At 39.5% G+C, this 21,027-nt stretch overlaps 3 protein-coding genes across 5 annotated transcripts in view; 1 reads left to right on the top strand and 2 right to left on the bottom strand.

The window, feature by feature from the left end:
* LOC103147562 (F-box/LRR-repeat protein 7) overlaps window positions 1-4,292 on the bottom strand; it is a 27,238-nt gene extending 22,946 nt beyond the window's left edge. The window contains exon 1 of the mRNA XM_007565963.2: window positions 3,848-4,292. Within this exon, the coding sequence (XP_007566025.1) occupies window positions 3,848-3,884 (37 nt within the window). The 5' untranslated portion in view covers window positions 3,885-4,292. The remainder of the gene's footprint in view (window positions 1-3,847) is intronic.
* A 678-nt stretch (window positions 4,293-4,970) lies between these two features.
* med1l (mediator complex subunit 1-like) lies at window positions 4,971-13,274 on the bottom strand. 3 transcript variants are annotated; one of them, XM_016678519.1, is made up of 18 exons: window positions 13,121-13,274; window positions 12,955-13,026; window positions 12,258-12,349; window positions 9,989-10,064; window positions 9,844-9,898; window positions 9,542-9,668; window positions 9,429-9,457; window positions 9,210-9,281; window positions 9,053-9,127; window positions 8,846-8,922; window positions 8,699-8,761; window positions 8,481-8,610; window positions 8,270-8,394; window positions 8,090-8,208; window positions 7,793-7,988; window positions 7,573-7,668; window positions 6,692-6,803; window positions 4,971-6,584 (listed from the first exon to the last, which is right to left on the bottom strand). In XM_016678519.1, the coding sequence occupies exons 1-18, from the start codon at window positions 13,227-13,229 to the stop codon at window positions 6,431-6,433; spliced, it is 1,779 nt and encodes a 592-aa protein (XP_016534005.1). In that variant the 5' UTR covers window positions 13,230-13,274; the 3' UTR covers window positions 4,971-6,430. The 3 variants fall into 3 exon arrangements, with proteins under 3 accessions (XP_016534005.1, XP_016534006.1, XP_007566029.1); XM_007565967.2 differs by lacking the exons at window positions 12,955-13,026; window positions 13,121-13,274 and adding an exon at window positions 12,827-12,914 and having other exon boundaries at window positions 5,151-6,584; XM_016678520.1 differs by lacking the exons at window positions 12,258-12,349; window positions 12,955-13,026; window positions 13,121-13,274 and adding an exon at window positions 10,384-10,592.
* Window positions 12,784-20,533, top strand: ralaa (v-ral simian leukemia viral oncogene homolog Aa (ras related)). Its single transcript, XM_007565964.2, has 5 exons — window positions 12,784-12,872; window positions 15,245-15,485; window positions 15,579-15,787; window positions 16,127-16,301; window positions 16,400-20,533. Exons 2-5 carry the CDS (start codon window positions 15,372-15,374, stop codon window positions 16,520-16,522), a joined length of 621 nt encoding a protein of 206 aa, XP_007566026.1. The 5' UTR covers window positions 12,784-12,872; window positions 15,245-15,371; the 3' UTR covers window positions 16,523-20,533.
* Window positions 20,534-21,027: the final 494 nt, after the last annotated feature.

Below are 21,027 nucleotides of genomic sequence, written 5' to 3' on the forward strand. Positions count from 1 at the left end.
ATGCACTGCAGATCCCTTAGAGCAGTGTTTCTCAACCATTTTTGGGCCAGCGCCCCACTAGCCCTTATCCAGGGCCCTCACCGCCCCCCACCAAAAAAATTTGCAGGCTACTTTGCACTGACCATTATTTTATCATTAATATTACTATCACTACTGTAGATGTTTTGATTTTTATGCTTGTTTCTGTATTTATCATCAAAAATAATTTCCCAGAGAACAATGGGAATAGAAATTATTTTCACAGGCGTCTACGAAAAATGCAATGAACATTCAAGTTAAAATTGGTAGGCCTAACAGCAGCCAATCAGAGCGGAAAGATTATTCTTATTTTGTGCCGTTTTCTAGTTGTTAAATATTCCACAAGATGATCAGATAAAAGATGTTCAACATGCCAGTTTAAACTTTGAACTATTTGCAAACCGACTGAGCTCTGCAACATTAAAACATGGACAGAACCGTAACTACATTAATCAAAGCTCTTCTTCTCTTCAGTGTTTCTGTTTCTGGTGGTGCAGCTCTGTGCTGCCTTCAGGAGAATGGGACATCAGAGTATCAGCCATAAAATTTCACCCACATGGCATTTATTGTGCAAACCAGAGCTTTCAGTGGAAAAACAAAAGTTCCAGGTCCTTTAATGCCATAGAAATATGAGACAGAAACATGGATTATGTCTTTATATAGACCTCTCTATTGATTTATAGATCAATAGTTTTACTGGACAGAAATTACAAAGAACAAATCTGGTTCTTAATCAAATCTAATTAAAAACATGAATAAGAGACAAGTTATTTACTGTTATGATCTGTAAGATATATTTATTCTCAGTACTAGATGTGATCTCAACAAACCCATGACATTTCAACAATATTATTTTACTTTTTATCTGGAAATAGTGTGTTTATTGTTGCCATGCAGTCCTCTGTATTAATTATTGCTCTAAAGGTCTTGCCATACCAGTTTATTCCTCTGTATTTACTTTAGTTTCTTAGTTTATTCTTGCATTTTGTTCTTCATTCATTCCCATTGGTTTCCTTTGATTATTATCCTCTCTTGGTTTATTGCTATGTCCACTTTAGTTTCTTTCCTGTTGCTAGATTTATTTTATCATTTATTGACGCTCACCATCAGTAATCTTCACTCATCACCTGCTGCGCCGCCTAATCGTCATGTTTCACATCATTTGTTGATTTTTCACTGTTCAGCGTCAGATTCTCTGTTTTTATTCCATAATTCACATCTAGTTCGTCGCTCCGGTTTATGTCCCGCTTCTCCTGTTTCAGAGTTTTGCGCAATGTGCGCGTCGTTTTTTTTTTTTGTTTGTTTTTTTTTAGCCCCTAAGATGCAGGGCGGTCGGGAAGCGTATCGTTGGGGTAAAGGCAGACTGACATAAAACTTTTAAAACAACGGAAACAATTTCGGTATTCTGATTATTGAAATTTAAAAGTGCTGTGTTGTTCTATCTCCCCCGTTTCATACCGGACCACTAACAGCTCCGGTGTTAACGCTATAAAATGAACGCTCTCTATCGTGGTATCACTATGGAGGGATTTCTTTATTTGAATGGGTTCATTTTTCAGAGGGATACACAGTGAGTATCGTGATTTTAGCTACCAGAACGGAGCTGCGCCAAGAAGCTAGCAGAAGCTAACAAACACTGAATAGAAGAAGAGCTGCCATGTATATTGTTGCAGCCAAGCATGGATTAATGTTACACAATACAGTTTTACCAAGTTGCTCAGTCTAAACTGGCATTGTTGTGCATTTAAAGTGTAAAGTTTACCTTCGACCAAACGACCCCCAACGGCATCCCAGCGCCCCCCTTTTGTAAAAATGTCCGCCAGCGCCCCCTGCCGTACCGCCCACGTTGAGAACCGCTAGCTTAGAGGGAATCATCTGAAAGTGGGTTAGTCCAATTGTTGTTAATCAAATGAACTAAACTGATAATCAGCAAATGTGTCAAAAGCAGAAGGTTGTTTATAGATCTGGAGGACACAGATCTGTCTCATCAAACTGACCAAAGTGAAGATATCTGACCATAATTCAACGGTTGGAGAAAACCTTTCACAGTTTAGCTCACCGACACCTAATGCCAGATGTTACATAGGATAGCATGTTACATAACAAATACTACTTGTTTAAAAGGATTGAGAGTTCAGTTCCAAAGTGTAGGTGCTTGGGCACAGTGAACACCTCCATATTTGGAGGAAACCACACAAAACACATCAGCACAGAGGCTTAAACACAGTGGTGAAGTGGTGCTGATTTGAGCTTATTTTGCCATCACTGAAGCATGTGAGTAAAATACCTACCTGACAGTCACAGTTTGCCTGAATTTGAGTCATGGAAACACTGAAGAAAAGTAAAGAGTGGGGAAACCTACCTCCACAACGACGGGAGAGGCTGATAAAGACACGCTAAAATGCGAAAACTTTGAGATAGCCGTTGCCCGAGGCGGATCTACAAGATCCAAGATCCACAGTTTTGTCATCTTCAAGTTCGTTTTGCTGCATAGCAACAGTGCTATTAACTGCACCACCATGCAGCCCGTAAACCAGGGCTGTCCAAACGTTTTGTCAAAAATCATCGGGCCAAAAGTACTCATGGGCCAAGAAAAAAAACTGGATAAAAACGGAAGTCGAGCAAATACAGCAGCCTGGTATTCATTTCTAGTAGAAAAGGGGTTATTCATTGCATAGATCCCAAACTAAAAATGATTTTGCACATTTGCTGTATTTTAGGCTCAGTTGAAGAAAATTATCTTAGGTTTAAAAACAGGATTTGTGTACCTTTCTTTCAAAACGCCAGCTATATTTGGACAAGTTTAATAAATTAATTAAAAGCTATTCTGGGTGCAGCAAAATGGGCTTTGCAGTAACAGTCTCTGGATATGTGTGGTTCTATTTGTTAGAAGTTTGGTTGAAAAAGAAAAAAAAGACATTTTGTTGTTCTTAACATTTTCCATTGTAATAATAATTTTACCCTGAGTAAAAATAAACTTCAACAATTTTGAATCATTCTTGAACTGAAGTTGGGGCCACACTAGATGCACGGTGGCCAACAGATTTAATTTTAGAGTAATTTTAGAGCCTGCTCACGTTTTTCCCCTATAACATAAAAACCCCCAGTATTATGCATAAAATGGCTTCCAAGTCTTAAGATTGGGAAGGAAAATCTCAGAAACTGTTTCTTGTCAAGATAAGGTGCCCAAACCACAATATTTTGTCTCCATATCTATCTTCAGTTAACCAGCAAGAGAAGGCCTTTTCCTTTTAAAACAAAAAGGGCCATAAATTACAGCAATTGTGTTGACAGATGACTATGTTGCCCTGCCAAGGCAGCTAATTATGTGAGGTGATACTGAATTTGAACTCAAGATATCACAGTCAGTGTCTGCAACACTCAGTTGTTTAGTTTCACTTCATAAAGACGAATGCAAACTGATTTTAATTGGGTCAAAAATAGAAATAAGATGAAGAGGAGTTCATTTATTTAGGTAAAGTTGCGTTGATGTTCAACACGTTTTACATTTAAAAATGAGGAGATACGACCAGCAGATGTCACTCTGGGTTTTTTTTTTTATTTTTTTTTTTTTTAAGACTTTATAAAAATGTTGCATGTAATAAAATAGCCGTTAGAGGTCGAAAAACACCAAGAAAACTAAGGATGTCTGAAGAGAGAGAAAAAAAAGCTCCAACTCAACCAACCCTGCGTGGTCTTCTATTTTTAGTTTACTACGGGACAAAACACGCACATAACGGGATTTTCATACCAACTGCGCCGAGAATTACATACGAAATCAACAGATTCGACATGAAGCGTGATTAGAAGTTATCATGGCTTCACTTACCCTCGCTTCCATACTGTTTTCCATTGTTCGCACCCATTTTAAAGAATACATAATCTACGAGCAGGCACTCGGGTTTATCAGGCTGAACTCCAGAGGAAAACACAAAGGAGGCAGGCTGCTTTAAAGCTGAAGTTTGCTGTTGCCGTTAGATCCGACTTCAAATAGTTAATCCAGATGTTGAACTGAGGACGGCGGAGCATTGCGCAAAAAAAAAAAAAAAAAAAAAACTCGAGAGTCCAGATTTGGTGCGTTTTGCAGCGTTGCAGACTCTAAATCCGAACATCCGCAGACAAAAGTCTTGATTCCAGAGGAGGTCCAAGGAAAACTTTTTTTTCCCTTTTTTTTCTGAGAAGTTCCCCCTTAAATGGTAAGCAGCTGTTTATCAGGATGAGTGGAGAGTCCAGACAGGCTTTGTGAGGACGCGCAGATCCCGTCCACTGGTTTGGGATTTAAAGAGGCCGCAGACCAAGAAAGGAGAGCTTTTCTTCTCCCCCCCCCTCCGCCACACTTTTAGGATTTTCTTAAAATAGGCTAAGAATGCGACCTTAAAATAGTTACAGTTCTATATATTGCATACACAGTTCTAGTCAATAATTTCCACCTACAGATGTGTTTGATAGGAGTAATGTGACTCCCTGCCCAGGGCGAAAAGAATGAGGGTACGGCACAAGTATAAGAAAATTATAAAGTTATTACAGTTTGTGTCCTGTTAAAAGAGAGTGGGCACTCCTTTGTGTGTGCATCTATTACACATCTGCCCTGCGTTCATCAACGAAATGCAACAAGATCAGACTAATGAACAATTAGATCTGCAGAAAAACCCACCAGGGCTTACTTTCTTTTACAGTTCTAGGTTCAGAGAAAAGGGCAGATATGCAGATCCCTCATATCCTGGACACAAACTGTTTAGCTGTTGGTTCAGTGCTACATTTGTATACATTCATAATTACATTTTAAATATTGAGAGTAAAGCATAAATGGAGCACAAATGTAGCAAATAGAGCCAATTTTGATTGAGACACCATAATCTTGTATGGCAGGTGGTTAATGAAACTTTAGTGTCTGATCAAAATGGTTTGAATAGTTCTGGACTAAAAACAGATCTTTAAACAGAAATTTATTTGGATTTATTAAACATTTATTTGATTTGTATAAAAACAAACAAAAACAAACAAACAGTTTTTATCAGTATTAGAAGAAAGCATCCTTCAGACTGGTCAAACTTTGAAGCTCAATATTTGATCTAATAAATTTTTTTGTTGTAATATTATATAGTGAAAATATATTTTAAATTCCCTCCAGCTATTCTCATATTATTGTTTTACTAGAACATTGCCCCGTATCTTTGTTTCATCAGTTTGCAATGCTGTAACACAGCCCAACATTATGATGCTGCCACCACCAGCTGACCGTGTGTGTACAGTTTACTTATGCTTGAAACTCACCAAGACCCCTACAAAACACACTTTCCTCTATTCTGTGTAAATGGCTACATTTCTTTCTCAGCTGCCCACAAAACATATTCAAACTTTTGCAGCTTTTATATATAAATACATACATCCTATATGATCCTACCCATCAAAGTACGGTTCAAATAACGTCAAGAGTCTCATAAGACTCATTAGACCAAGCATCCAACCAGGTTTATAAAAGCTACAGTTATTTACAATCCTCCAGCATCACCATGTGCTCCTTTTGTGAACTTTCTCAACCAGTCAGAACAAAACAAATATTTCAAGGACAGTTCCTCTGAAAGAAGAGAGCGTTTCTAACCCCACATGTTTGGCTGCTTCTATGAATAGCCGTCACACAGGTCATTGGATATGCATACAGACATAGCCAGTTGTCTGCTGTCAACAGTTGGATCAAATATTCTAAATATATGTAAAAAAAAAAATAAATTAAAAAAAACTCCATTTCAGTAGGTTTAGAAAATTGTATGCAAAGACCTCAATGCAGTAAAAATCACATTGTCTCCTCTGTAGTCATAAACATTTCTTCTTCTACTGTACAGGCTGCAGGCATTTGTCCTATATTTGTACAAGTCCTGGCAGGAGTCCAGAAAAAGCAAGATGGTCCTCAACTGTAATCAAGAAATTTCTTCTAGCTTTCTTTTCTCTATTCAAACCAAATTGTTTCTTTATTCAGCAAAGTTTTCACTTTTTTCAAAGCTAAAAAATGTCAGATCTGTTTGGTTTCACAAGCCAATATAGAGACATTTAAACCAGGACTTACTGGCTCACATGGTAACAAGCAACTGGTTTCCTGCCCTTTGGAGGCCCACTGCCAGACCTCAAAAACCTTTACAGCCAGTCATCCCTACCACACTGGAATGCATAGTGAGACAGATTCAACCATCAGCATCTCAAATTGTTACACAGCGGCCGGTTTCTTAATAAAGTCCAATAATCTGTGACGCAGGCAGCTGCTAAGCCCTCCTTATGTTGAGATCAGCTCTGAGAGTTTGCCATTGGAGCCACAGGAACGAATGGGTGGGGGTCGTCAGGCATGCTGGCGCTCGTTTCAGGACGAAGCTCAGATTTAGAGACAGATACGGCACCGCACGCCGAACCAGGAACGCTGTCATGCTGCGCTTTGGGAGGCTGCAGGCGAATGGCCATCGGTGTCCATCTCAGGACTTAGTCGGTCGTTTTCAGCTACTGCGGTGGTGGGGCAGCTGGTGGTTTCCTCGAGCCTGCAGTATAACGCCCTCATGGCCACAGGAATGGACATACAACTGAGATAACACACACACACACACACACACACACACAAGTATTATGCAAGGAATCAAACTGAAAGCAATGATTAAAATTTGTATTTCTACAAGAGTACAAAACAGACCTAGTCAGAACCATGGAGGTGTATTCGTCCAGCATGGGATAAGATGAATCATAAAATCCTCCTCCAAACAACTGGCAGGTGATCTGACGGGGATTAGGTATGTTGACCAGCACTGGTGACAGAAAAGCACACAAGTCCACATGTTTCCCAAGTAGTTCTGTAGAGGTCATAAGGTATATGCATTTCAGTTGCAACCAAGAAACTATTAATCTCAGTTGGACAAACGGAAAGAAGTTTGCAGCTGACGGTTAGCCTGAGCTGGCAATCTCGTCATCTTTAAGAGTCATTTCACAGACGCCAATTATACCACTCTGGAAAAATTAGCCCAAAGGTAAAGGTGTACATAAATGGACTCAATATTGTTTTGTTAGAGTTACAACTATTTCTATTTTTTTACTTTCCTTACAATTTGAAGCAAAAAGTTGACCAATAAACATGCTTCATAGATATTTCTTGTTAAAGTTGCACAAGAAACTCACATTTACAGTTCAGTCATTTTTACTTCATTTAAAAATCGGTAGTTTTAGCAGCAACAGGAATAGTATATTAATATACGCCACTTTTACACTACATATAATCTAATGATGTTAATAGCTAAGGCAGATTCAAAATGCTTAACAGAGCATTTCTAACCTGAACTGGCCCACTACAGTTCTTTTAAATTTATAGAACACAATGTTCTCCATCAATTTATGACAGAAATTACTGCAGAGGACAGGCTTTAAATACCAAACCTGCACGAACCAAAAACCATATGAGATCAAGTCTGGAAATTCAAACATTTTCCACACTATTTTCCTGCTATACTTATCCAGACCTGAAAAATACTTAAATTAAGTGGCTTTTTTTCCCCCCATAAAATTCCCTTAAAAAATGCTTACAGACGGCAAGACTGTCAATGTGGGGTTGACAGAAGGTCACAGAAATGCTGGTAGTGGACTCTGGGCGGACTTCAAAGTGAAGGTCACAAACTGAAGCTGGTGGGAATTCACAGAAATAAAGCAGAACACAACATAAATATAATTGGAGCATTACAAGTCTTCTTGGCAGCATCCCTTCCGCCATACTGGATATAATTCTACCACATGAACATCCTCCCACCTGGACTGGCACTCTGAGTCAAGCAGCTCCTCAGCAGGGTGTTAAAGACACATTGGTGACGCAGCAGCTCCAGCACGGCGGAGACGTGAGCCAGCTGGGTGAAAGGAACGCTGGCCAGCAAAGCTGCTCTTTGTGCGGGAGCATCCCATGAAGAATCAGAGAGAACATAGGTGTGCATCCCACCCTCAGGAAAAACCTGGACGAGACGTTTCAATTCTCCCTCAGCATGCATTCCATAAGAATTTAAATTGACAAAAAAAACAAAAAAAACAAATAAAGCTAAAAGCAGACTCATACCACTGTAAAGATCTCCTGTCCATCTAATGGCTCTGAGGGGCTTTTTGCACTTGCAGAAGCATTTATCAGAAGCTTGGGTAATGGTGCCCACTGGAGGTCACAATCTGGTATAGTCACGCCTGGAGAAACAATGGAATGAGTGTGGAGCAGTTTGATTTTGTTCTAGGAAAAGTTCCCAACCTGTGATTTGTCCAACTCTCTCCACAATATGAGAAAGCACAGGTATCGGTGTCTTCAGTCTGAGCAGGAAACACGCGGGAAGCGTCTCATTCGAAACCTCACCAAGTGCAGCGACCGCAGGACAACTGGTTCCAAGACGCAGGTTTATCGTTAACTAGCAGCTGGGACCTTCACATCATTCTACTGAATGAGAGACCTACTGAATGCAGACCTATGAGTGTCCAGCTGAGGAGCCTCTGAGATTAGAGATGTCATCTGTAGCTTGTGAATCAAGTCACCGACTCCGATTGTAGCCTGGTTAACCTGGACAGCTGGTTTGAACTCCAACAATTCTTCAAGTGCTAAGAAATAAAAGATGCAACTTTGAATCTGCTGCATGATCAGACGTTAAGTTAAGATGAAAAATCAGAAGCCAAATCAGAATCTTACACAACTCTGAGTTCTTCAGGCAATCATTTGGCGAGATATAGAAGTAAAGAGAAGGAGGATAATCTGGAAAAATAACTGAATAAATCAGATCCTAAAAAGAAAAAAAATTCCACGTGTCTGATTTACTGTAAACGTTCCAACTCATACCTTGTTTTTCTGCCATTAAAAAGCCAACCCTGCCATTGTTTATCAAGTCAATTTGGGCTTCAAAGCACTTTGGTTCTCTAAAAGAAAGAAAACATCCTTAATGAATAAACAATTTAATTCAAGTTGTCCAAAAGCAGTGTAAACTGTTACTGCTATTCTTAGCAGTAACTGCTAAAAGTCACCATGTTAGCCTTTTTTGTTACTTACTTTGGCATATCTGATATTTGCTGAAGGTCTTTCCAGAGGCTTTTTATGGATTTCAACATTTTTGATTTTGTTTCACTGTGAAAGCAACAGATGGGAGGCCAAATGGTAACCATTCCAGATTTTAAAAGTGAATCGTGAACGTCTTAGGAAAACCTACCTGTCTCCAGGAATGTTGTATTGAGCAAACAGTTCTCCCAGCCTCAAGGAAAATTCAGAAAAGTTATTGGACCTTTAAATTATCCAGAAAAAAAAAAAGGAGAATTAGCATTTGCAGGTAAACTACTCGTCCAACAGCTGAAACTGTTGTCATCCAAAGTTGTTGGCGATAAATTGCCTGTTTTATCTGACGTAAATTTAACATACCGTCATCGCTTACCTAAGAAGACGCAAAAGGGACCTGCTGGGCTGCATAGCAATTTTAGTGCATTAGTGAACAGAACTCAAAAAGAGGCATAGCTTCATATTTTCTGAAGAGCAGAGTCTGCTTACAGCGGGGCGTTCTCTGTGTAGAGCCATCTTTACCTCCTGCACCTCACCAGATGGCAGCAGCAACACCTCCAGGTAGAAAATGTCAGCCGTCAGGTAGCAGGTGACGTCAGTACAGTAAAAGTCCATCCTAAAAAATCCAAAACAAAATGATATATGAACGAAGGTTAGACACTACAAAAAATTGTGCATCGACTCCCAGAGAAATAGATCTGAGATATGAACACTTTTGTTCACCAGTTCGCAAAGTTTTTTTTATATATTTTTTATTTTTATTTTGTCATGTTACAACCAAATGTATTTACCCTTGTCGTTTGGCGATCATTTCCAGTCTGGATTTTGTGTTGTCCATAGTTGGTGCTGAAAATTAAATAAAAAAAAAAAATAATAATGTTACCAATATTACTATACTAGAAAGCAGAAAAATGAATCATTGGAATATTTGTTTACCCTGAAGCACTTCCTGGAGTCTGTCCAAAGCTCTTGCAATCAGCTCACAAGGTTTGGATTCATCCCTGGATTTCTCCTATTGTGGGACAAAGGGAAGTGAAAACCTAACAAAGGATGTGTTGTGCAGCAGTGTGAGGTTTGTGTCAACAGTCTAGTGCCGTCTGCCCATCCCCTCAACGAGCTGCGTGATACCACAGCAAGGGAAATATTGACACTGAGGATCCTTTACATACAGTTTTAAACAGAGGGCAAATATACTGTGAACTCATCCTTTGCTTTGAGAATCTAATTTCTTAATAATCCTTGCAGGTCAGTATTGTATAACTAGCCCCAGCTGCTGTATCCCTTTGGGCCACACATCACTTTAGACCACCAAGTAATCAAGATTGCCTTACCAGACTCTGGAGACTGACCCCTGCCAAACTCCACTTTAAATAAATCCACAAATATTCTCCTCTCTGGGGGCTCCACCCATGAAAATCTAAAGAAAACTAAACCTTCTTCTACTTCCAGAGTCTCTGCACGCGGGTTAGCTTTGGTAAAACAACAGCCCTCTTATACCACACTTTTCTCCGTACAGAGTCTGGGGTCTATATTGTTTCCCGGAGGCGTGGACTCTTCTTCTTCTTCTATGTTTTATTGGCGGTTGGCAAACAACAAAGTTGGCGCATTACCGCCCCCAACAGGCGTAGACACTGTTGGAAGTTTTACATTTTACCCAATCGTTGACGTTTGTCCGTGACGTATGTAATGCGCCAGTTTCCTGTAGCTTACAGGAAATTGTTACTGAAAGTTCGCGTTGAACACAGCGGTATCGTGTTCGTTGTTGACTCGTACGTTGGAGTTCTATTCTCATAAAATGAGCCCTCAAAGGAGGGTGTATATAAATGACAGTCCAAAGGGACCTGCTCTGCTGGAGCACCTTCGTAATCGTCCATTTTTTTGTGAATGGAGGGCGATCCGCGCCTAGTTACAAAGATTCAAAAGTGCATGACCAGATAGCGCGCGACGCCAATTCGTGTGAGCGGAGTTGGCGCGCGCCTCCTCACACACGGTTCAACACGTTAGCGGTAAACCAAGCTAACCCTAACCATCCTCCACTGCAAAAAGAGAAGTACCTATCCGAACAAAATGGTTGTTCAATGTTTTGAAGTGTGGCCAACACCCAACGGCTTTGTTCAGTTATGCTGCTGCCATTAGTAAAAGTACAGGGAGACTACGAATATAAAGCAACACAAAAAATCGATATCATTCACAACTTATTCTGTTCGCTGATTAGCCTGGTGGAAATTCTATCGGAGGGAATCCAAGTAAACAAGAGAAAACCCAGACTGAGCTGTAGGAGAGATTTGAATCAAGCGGAACAGCGCAGGAAGGCAATGGCCAGTATTCAGTATATTTAAAATCAGCATGCTTGGACTGCAAAAGAAACATTTGCACATTCAACCCTTTGTTCTTAAACTTGTATATCATATTGTTGGCAAACACACTATACCTCTCAAGCTCCGAGTCCTGTTCCACCATTTTGCATTACACACATTTATTTTTAATATTTGAATATTTTAATATGTGGGGACTGGGCTGGTCAAAGAACAAGGTTAAATTTGTGTCCAAAGAGACATTTTTCTGTCCAGTGGCCATAGTTTCAATCATCACCCTGAATAGTTACTTGTTTTCAGTTTTCTAGTGGAGTCAATCACATTTTTATTAGGTTCATTCAAAGACTTCCTAACATGAAGTAGATTCCCAGAGAAACAGTCCCACAGCATCACAGAACCTCAACTGCACTTAGCAATTGGCTCATTTTTATGTCTGTGTTTATTGCCAACAATAAAACACTAGCAAACGTCCTTAGTGATGGAAGTAAAAGTGCAGAACTGGCAACTTTATTTACAAGAAATATTTCTGTCTGGGGTTGTATTTGTCACTGAATGCACTTAGTTTGAGTGAGAGGTCCTGCAATAAAACAAATTTATTTTTAAGGCATTTACATAACTTTACATTCTACTGTAGATGGCAAGTGAGACTAAGTAAACATCAGAAGCACATCAGTGCCCAGAGTGATGATCAAACCAAGGCTCAAGTATCCCTCTATGGATGATCTAATGGGAGTGCATTGCCACGCAGCAGTTCCCGATTCATCACATGTTATATTGCTAAAGGGCCCATCCCAAACTGACTCAACAGAACTGTAAGGCAGTTTTTTTATTCTTTTGAATGAACATGATTAAAATGACAAAAGGTTTGCCTTAAGCAGAGATTGCCTTACCATGCATCTGCGGACAAGCTGAAATGTGTCATTCCAACTCCTCTCTGCAAACTTGCGGTGCAAGTTAGAAATTCTGGTATTTTTTTTCATTACTGAAAGAAAACCAAAGCAAAAAATGTCAGCTGTGGCAAATAAGATTCAATTTCAGTACATTATTACTGTAGCAGCTAGAGTTGGCTTTTATAGCAGGAAAGTGCAATTAAATATTCTGCACTTTTCAACAACACCTCTAGTATTTGGCCATCTTGGTGCCTCTACATCGTTTCCCCATTTATGCAAATTGGCCAATTTTATATCCTAAGCTTCAAGAAAATTATTAAAGTTAGTAGCATCAAAATAAAGTGATTTTTTTAGAGACAGAAGAATCAGTTTAAATTCAAAAGTAAAACGTAGAGCTGGGAGAGTGTCCCTGGCGGGCGGGCGTTGTCAGACAGAGCCAAGCCCACAGGACGTTCAGTCAGTCCGCTGCTAACACCTACCACCAGAGTCCCTGGAGTTAGCCACAGAGCTAGCCATGAGCTAACAAGCACAGGAAGCAGAGTGTTTTTATTTTGCCTCCTCTCACTCACCTTTCGTCTATCATTCTGCCCCAAGGGAAAACCAGTTAATTTGCAGGTATGTTGTTCTATTAAAACGTCTTTTTGCCGCTCCAACCCTTTTTTGTGTGTCAGTTGTGATTAGCTGCTGTGGTACCAACCGCTTGCTGCTAGCTCCTCTTTTTTTCCCTTCTGCTCTCGACAGAGCTGTTCAACGGTGTAAGCATCTGTTGCTGGGTGTCAGGATAATAAAGATGTGATTTTAGAGGCGTTTCAATCAGCCTGAGCTTCCCCAGATGCTAATTAAACGTCAGGTGACATGTTTACCTGCTCCGTGCGGTTTAGGTAGCTGCTCGCTTAGCCACATCGCCCACTTTAATAGCCTCCAGGCGTGGATTTTTAGAGCATTTAGTCTGTAAATTCCTAGTTTAATCATCTGTTAACGGGGTTGTTCATGTTTTCCATATCCTCTTGTATTAGTTTGCTCAATTATAGATTGCTCAGTTACCAGAAACTGCTCTTGACTTGTTATTGTCGTCATTTCAGTGCTAATTTCTTCCTCTTATTCTAGGAAAATTATAATAGTTTTTCCCCGTGTAGTCCTTGAAATATTATATTAAAATAACATAATTTAATCGTTTTATCAAGAGAATGAGACTCTTACAGGGCGTTCATAGTTCACTATTTTTATTTGCACTTAAATTAAGTAAATATTAGGTGAGCATTACATTAAATGCTAAATCGTTATATTGACTGACAGCTGCGTTGCAGTTTAGCTTTTGTTAATTTGTCTAATGAAGCATTGGCAGAATTCCCATGTTTAATCCTGCTTCCAAGAGGTTTGCCTTGGCCTGTGCTGGGAATGGGCCTTCACCCCCTCATTTCTATGCATCATGATTCCCTTACGGTCTCCATGCATTAGTTCTGACCACTAAATTGCTCTTGCAGATGTCAGATTTTGGAAAAAAAAACATCACCTGATGCTGCCTAGAAATATTAATCATAATAAAAAAGTTTTATGATACAAATGTGTATCAACGATCCTTCATCAACTACAGGAAACTCCTGCTACATTCTGGGAATTTCCAAACTGTTTTACCTTTAATGTAAAAGAAAAGGTGCAGATAAAAATTAAACGTTGATGCACTGAAGTATTGTTTTAATTCCAGTGTGTGTTAAGGCAGTGTTTATGTTTTGTCTCTTATTCTGAAAAGCATTAATTGTTTTACCTCAATCCATCATAAATTATTTAATTTCCCATAAGAATTGCACATACTGGTTAGTATACCTTCAACACATCTCCACTGGAGACCTTGTGAATCATAGTTGCCTTTCAGTCTTGTCCTTCTTTGCATAAAGAGACTCTTTTGCATTCAGTGAATCTTATTTCTGCGCACTTTGACTGCTGCATGCGTTGCTTTCACAAAAAGTCAGAGGAAACGGCACAGCAACTATTAACCACAGACACTGTAAAACCTGTTGTTTATGGAACAAGAAGAAAGTTGTTGAAAGAAAACCATGTAAAGAAACAGCAAACGTGGGAGAAGGTGATTGAACATCACAGTGGAAACTATTGCCACTGTAAAACATGGTGGTGGCAGCATCATGCTCTGTAGCGGTCTTTCCTCCTGAGGTTCACCTTCCAGCTAGGCAACATAAAACACACAGCCAAACCAGGTTGAAACCTGGCTGTATGTTGTGTCAAAGTACAGAATCTGAGGCAAAACTTGAAGATGAATCTTCAGTCATTTTCCATCTGTTCTGACTGATCGTGAGCTATTTTAGAAAAAAAATTGTTGGGAAACGTTTTAGTCCATAGATGTGCAAAGATAGTGGAGACATGCCTTTAAAAAACCCTCCACTGGCATTACACCAAAAGGTGGTTCTGCTTCTCTAGAAAGTAACGTCCAAATTTAATTGCACGATATGTTTTTAGTTGTAAAGAAAAAAAATAAAACAGGTTTCGTTTTCCTACCATTTAATCATGCATTACTTTGTTTTGGTGTATTGCATAACATCCCGGTGAAATGCCAGGATGTTTGTGGCTGTAAAGTAGAAAAAAATGAGGAAATAATAGTAAACAGAGCAGTCAGGATGTGATTTTCGTTTTGTTAAATTATTTTGTCTTAATTTAATGACAAATGCTGCTAAATGAGTAATTTGTACCAGCAATCAAATATATTTATCTTCTTTGGCATTACAAAGACGAATAATTAGTTTATTTCAGTGAAAAATAAAGAAGAAAGCATTTTAGCAGAGAGGGAATAAAATGCAGACATTTTCATTTATCTGGTGCGATCTGAAACGGTTGCTCTCCGCAGCTTGTTTAAGTGTAACCGCCGTCTCTCCTGACAAATCCATCAACCTGCAGACATGGAGCAACGAGGCTGTGGAAATTATGATGCAATGTTTTTTATTATTTTCTCCTCCTTCTCGCTGTACTTTTAACAGGAATTTTCACCCTGCACTTCGTTACACCTGGAATCCTTTTACGATCTTCTTTTCGCAATCCCATCCATTCACCCGCTGCCTTGACCTTTCAACCCCCACACCCCACCCTTGACATCCACATCGAGCCATGGCCGCTGCGAAGCCCAAAGGACAGAACTCTCTGGCCCTCCACAAAGTGATCATGGTGGGCAGCGGAGGGGTGGGGAAATCAGCCCTCACCCTCCAGTTCATGTACGATGAGGTCGGTGTCTCACATTTCAGCAGGCATGTGAAGCTGACACGTTTCTTCCACTTGTAACCGGTCAAATCTACCTTTTTTTTTTTCCTCTCCCAGTTTGTTGAAGACTACGAACCCACTAAAGCAGACAGCTACAGGAAGAAAGTAGTGCTGGACGGAGAGGAGGTGCAGATAGACATCCTGGACACGGCCGGCCAGGAGGACTACGCCGCCATCCGGGACAACTACTTCCGCAGCGGCGAGGGCTTCCTCTGCGTGTTTTCCATCACAGAGCTGGAGTCTTTTGCAGCAACGGTAGACTTCAGGTGCGAGAGAGCGTGTCTAAATGAACACCCACACTTTTTCCTTCCACTTAACTTTTTGTTGAGTATTTGTGCCTTTCAAGTCAGCTGTCGCCTACTGATCTAGACAGTGAGAACGTTTAGAGGCTCAGGAATCTTTTGCAGGAGTTCATTAGCTGATTAGGGTGTGACACCATGAGTTACTGATATTCGCCTTAAAACTAAGACAGTTTTAAATGGAAATGTGGACTTAAAGAAACATATCCTTAATACCTGCTTAGAGGTTGTTATTTCCAAGAAGTTACTTTTAATTAAGACGCATGTTCCATTGTACCTGTGCGTGCTCCACGGCTGTTTTTGCAGAGAGCAGATTCTGCGAGTGAAGGAGGACGAGAATGTGCCCTTCCTCCTGGTCGGCAACAAATCGGACTTGGACGACCGGCGGCAGGTCAGCGCGGACGAAGCAAAGGCGCGTGCAGAACAGTGGGGCGTGTGTTATGTGGAGACTTCTGCCAAAACCCGGGCCAATGTGGATAAGGTTTGTCGCCCCCTCCTGGTTGAACGAGCTCACTGTTTGAAATTTAAATCAAAAATGTTAACTTTTTTTTTTGTGCTTGTTTGTGTGTTTGTTTTCAGGTGTTTTTTGACCTGATGCGAGAGATCCGAGCGAGAAAAATGGAGGACAGCAAAGAGAAGAATGGGAAGAAGAAAAGTAAAAGCCTGGCTAAAAGGATTAGAGAGAGATGCTGCATTTTATAGTGGTGAAGGAGAGCAGGCTAGCTGCTAGTGTACATGTACATTTCTCAGACTTTTGCATTTCTTTTGTGCCCAGACCTGACCATGACTTTCTGTTCCTGGCTAAAGCAGGACCTCTGACCGTGCGTCAGGAAGTAGTGAGGTGGCACTTCATACACCATTTTTAGCTCTTAACTTTTTATGTGCTGACACTCCAAATAATTTATGATTTATGTAAATCTCCTTTTCTTACTCTTACACATGACAGAGTTTTAATAGATGAGTGGTGTTTTAATTTTAGGCCTGAGCTTGCCAAGAAGCCCTAAAATGCCCCTCTGCCCCCCTTCCCCCCCAAAAAAAAACACAGCATTTTAATTGTAAAGTGTATTCATATTATCTTCAAACAGCTGTACAGGTGTATGTTCAATAGAGAAGGACTGAGACGTTTTCAGAGCCAAGGCTTAAACGGGGAAGGTGTAGTCAGGAAAACCCCCAGACCATAAATAGAGTCCACCACCTTTGCTTGGAAATACTCAGCATTGCAGCGCAAACTCCAGGTTCAAGTGCCGCCAAGTAAATTTAACTTCCACTAGTTAATCTGCAAAGGATTTTATTGAAATAACGCCTCCCTTTTCTAAGCAGGTGCCCACACTTGTTGCCCTTCCTACATGTTTTTTGTGCGATAACATGCTTTTAAACACTATTTTCTCAATTTTTTTTTATTATTATTCTCCTCCACATAAAGCACTGTAAAATAGGCACACGATTTTTACATTTCCTTCACTTCTTCCTGTCAGTTTGTCTTCTAAAAATGCACAAACAACATTGATCACTACCCTGAGTCCTCAAAGGGATTTCTGCAACACTTGAACATTTTTCAGTCCTAACGTTTTTGAAGTGTTACCTCGCTCGGCTAAGGAATTTCATTGCCTTTTTTGTGATTGAGGAATCCCTGGTGCTCTGATTAAAAAAAAAAAAAAAAAGGTGATTCCATAACACTACATGCAGCTCAATACAAAAAAAAAATTGCTTCCAGACAATTTAATTTGTTCTTGGCTCAGACTTTTAATTAGCAACTTTATATTACACTAGTTTTCATTTAAATGTATTTCTTATGTAGGAATAACTTAACAGAAGGAAGAGTTGGAGGACGAAAACAAACAAAAGCAAAGACTGAATTACGATTTCCTCTTTCCAAAAACGTTGCCGTCAGCAACCAAAGAAAACTGCTAGGTAATACAAATAACAGGGTTCCTACACCGTCTTAAAATTCTGAACCAGTATTGATAAAAGCAACTTGTTTAGAAAAACATTTGTCTCCATCGACTCTTATTTCTTCCTTTATTCCAAAATCTTCATTCCAGACCTTTCTCCAAATAAAAGTTTGTTTAAATAAGGTTATCTTTAAACTGCTAACACAAAACACTCAAAAAACAATTTTCTCAGAAAACAATAAAATAAAACAGTTATAAAAATATAACTTTTTTTTTTTTTTTGCCCTGATAAAATGACAAATTAACATGTAAAAAGTCCAGATGTTTCTTTCTTGAGATAAAGCACTAATTATCGCAACAACATCAAACATAAGCTCTAGTTGTCTCTGTAACGGCACAATTAAATGAAACAATCTTGTTTTTCACAAAATAATAAGTTAATGAACAGGGAGAAACGTGTTTGGATCCATTCGCTTGCGCAGTTTTATTCATCTGGATTTGTTTGTGCGTATGTTTGGGTTGGGAATCCATGCAAGTCTTTGTTAGCGAAGCCCCTTTTGGTTGGAGTGCTACATCAGCCACGCAGTTTAACATTGTCTAACCCAGAACCGCGCCCACGGTCTTGCAGCTTACCGTGGTTCCTGGGCACCAGGTTTCTAGTGTTTTGTGTACGAAAATTACTGATTATAATTTTTTTCTTTTATTATTTTAAAATACTCCTTAACTTCTACCTACATGCCAAAAATAACCTAAAACACGATTGAGCAATTTCAAAATTTGCGTCTGGATTTTTCAAATGAAAAATGCGTAGGAACCCTGAAATAAGTGCCCAGTTGTTAATTCCAGTGAATGAGAAATTTCCATGGTGAGCATAAACCGATCAGCACTACAGCATTGTGTAAAAACTACCTTAGCAGAGGATCGACAAGGGGGAAGTGAAACAGTTTGATCGGTGTAAGAAATGGAAGGTTCTGAGGGCTTTTGTAATTCTTGTGCAGTGCGTCACGGTTGCCTCTCTGTCCGTCGTGAATGTGAATAATCCCTTCTTACTCATCCTGTAATCCTAAACTGCCAGTGCTTTGCAGAGCATAGAAGTCATCAACGTTCTACTTTTTTTTTGTTTTGTTCCATCAGCTGCATCCTGTGGCAAGGCTTCTCTGTAACATGTTGAAAACTTCATGCGTTCCTTTTTTTTTTTTTTTTTAGCTCTTGTAACTGGATGGTTTGAGAGGAAAGTTGATGTTTGAATAGCACAGAAAGGAACTGGCTGCTGTTCAGCAACAGCTAAATTTGACCAAGAAAAGAAGGAAAACCACCAACTAAACCCTTGTATTCTTTATTCTTAAGACCGAGGCTCTAATTTTTAATTCTTAAGACATTTCTTTAAAATGTTTACACTTTTTTTCCCTCCGACAGCCACACAAAAGGTTGTTGCTAACATCCAGTCTGATTATGTTTTAAACTATTGATGTGAGCGTAAATACAGTTCTGGTCAGACATTTCTCATGGGCATGGATATTATGCTCATTTAGGGCTTTAAATTCTTTATTTAATCCTTTATATTTGCAGGGTGGAATGATTATTAAACATATTACAAGTCAATTTAAAAATTGGATTTAGGTGCAGCGATTGAACTATTTTTTTACAAACTCAGTTTGGCACTTCCAACGTTTTCGTCAGGCTTGGTGAATGCAGCATCATTCTGGGGGAAATGTTTAGCTGTCAGTAGTTATTGTGGGTTTTGAATTTCTTTAAAGCCTGTATGTATAAGTTTGATTAATTTGATAAATTCAAGCTCGTGCATTATGTTGTAGTTTTTAAAATGCATTAAAGTAGTGTGCTTGATTAACCAAGTGACAGAAGAAAACCCACTTCAGATGAGTTATGAAGATCTACTATTAGTGTCGCATTCATGCCCATGAAAAATGGATCTAAACTGTAGGTGGTGTCTATGCAAAAGGTTTTTTGGAACTGGAACAAGGGAATGTAAAACATTTCAAAATGCCGTCTCTGTGTCTTTAAACTACCTTTCAAAAAGGCGAAGCGCAGTAGAAGAAGCACGTCAGCTCTGAAGCTCTCAGTAGGGATCCGATTTCAGCTCGGAAAACACAACATCATCCAAAAGTTATGCATCTTATTAGATTTAAAGTGACTCAGTGCGAGTTCATCGATTCCCCGAGTTAATGCGTAGAAAATGCAGTTGTTTCCTGACAGAAACGCGACGCATGTTGAGCATTAAGCACACAGGAAGAGTGTTGGACTCTGGAGAGAAGGAGGCTAGACCCAAACTGTTGGGAAGCCATTACATCAGAACTCAAAGCGGTTACAGATGTTCTAAGGGCTAACCTTCGGCGCATCACACAGATTGGGCCCTTCCCAAAAAGTTAGTGAGACTTGGGAAGAAACTAAGAAAGACCCCAGTTTGTTTTGAGCAGGCCTTCCCCTACACTGTTCCTGTTTTGTTTTTTTACTTTCTGCTTCATTTTCATGTAACAAACTTCACAGGCCAAAACCTCTGCAGGACTCTAAAGCAGATAATGTGTGAAAAACTGCAAGCAGAATGTCCTGATGGGGCTTTTAATTAACTTGCTTTATCTTTTTCTATTAATGCCCTTGGAATGATGACAGCCACCCACGTCTTGGACTGGATGGTTGTTGTACGTATGCCATCGGTTAAATGTCTCCTTCATGTTTACTTAGTTTGAGCATAACCACTAATGTAGCCTGTTTGTGAATGCAAGAGGTGACGCTTACATTTCAATTCATTTTTTTTGTGTGAGTAATTTGGAAATGGCAAATAAAGTGGATATTACTAATAACATTTGGAGGTGTGTTTGTGAGATGTTGTGAAACAGCTGGTCTCCCTCACTGTGGTCATGTTTTCGTTCACTCTGAAAAGATAGACTGACCTTTAAAACGAAGAGCTTCCCCTAGGAACACTTCGCCTTTCGGCTGTTTGTTTTTGTTTCTTTTTGCGAATATGCTGAATCTCTGCAACCTCCTGACCTTGATATTTCAAACAGAGTTATATCACATGCCAGATTATTCCTTTTTTTGTCATGGACGTTAGGGAATGCGTCACAGGATGTCATCTGCTCCACTATCCTAAATGTTTGGCTGTAGATTATTACAAAAAGATGGATTTCAGTTTAATAATTTGTAATCCTTCTCAATCACAACAAAAAGTCACGTCTAGCTGCGTTTACTCCTTTTAGTCACCATTATTAATTATCTTCATGTTTACTGGGAAATTTCTGCTGGCAGGTAAAATATTTATTTAAGGAAACTATGATATTAGATCAAAGTTTCTCTTTG

The sequence above is a fragment of the Poecilia formosa genome, unplaced genomic scaffold, assembly GCF_000485575.1.
Source record: "Poecilia formosa unplaced genomic scaffold, Poecilia_formosa-5.1.2 Scaffold184, whole genome shotgun sequence".
In the NCBI taxonomy this organism is placed as follows: domain Eukaryota; kingdom Metazoa; phylum Chordata; class Actinopteri; order Cyprinodontiformes; family Poeciliidae; genus Poecilia; species Poecilia formosa.

Excerpts from the sequence above, each read along its gene's own strand:
- ralaa (XM_007565964.2), top strand. The coding sequence starts at position 15,372 with ATGGCCGCTGCGAAGCCCAAAGGACAGAACTCTCTGGCCCTCCACAAA. Across the intron at positions 15,788-16,126 it reads GCAGCAACGGTAGACTTCAG|AGAGCAGATTCTGCGAGTGA; the intron begins GTGCGAGAGAGC and ends CTGTTTTTGCAG. Across the intron at positions 16,302-16,399 it reads CCCGGGCCAATGTGGATAAG|GTGTTTTTTGACCTGATGCG; the intron begins GTTTGTCGCCCC and ends GTTTGTTTTCAG.
- med1l (XM_016678519.1), bottom strand. The coding sequence starts at position 13,229 with ATGATTAAACTAGGAATTTACAGACTAAATGCTCTAAAAATCCACGCC. Across the intron at positions 12,350-12,954 it reads AGAGGAGCTAGCAGCAAGCG|TAATGAAAAAAAATACCAGA; the intron begins GTTGGTACCACA and ends GTTTTCTTTCAG. Across the intron at positions 8,923-9,052 it reads CAAATATCAGATATGCCAAA|AGAACCAAAGTGCTTTGAAG; the intron begins GTAAGTAACAAA and ends TCTTTCTTTTAG.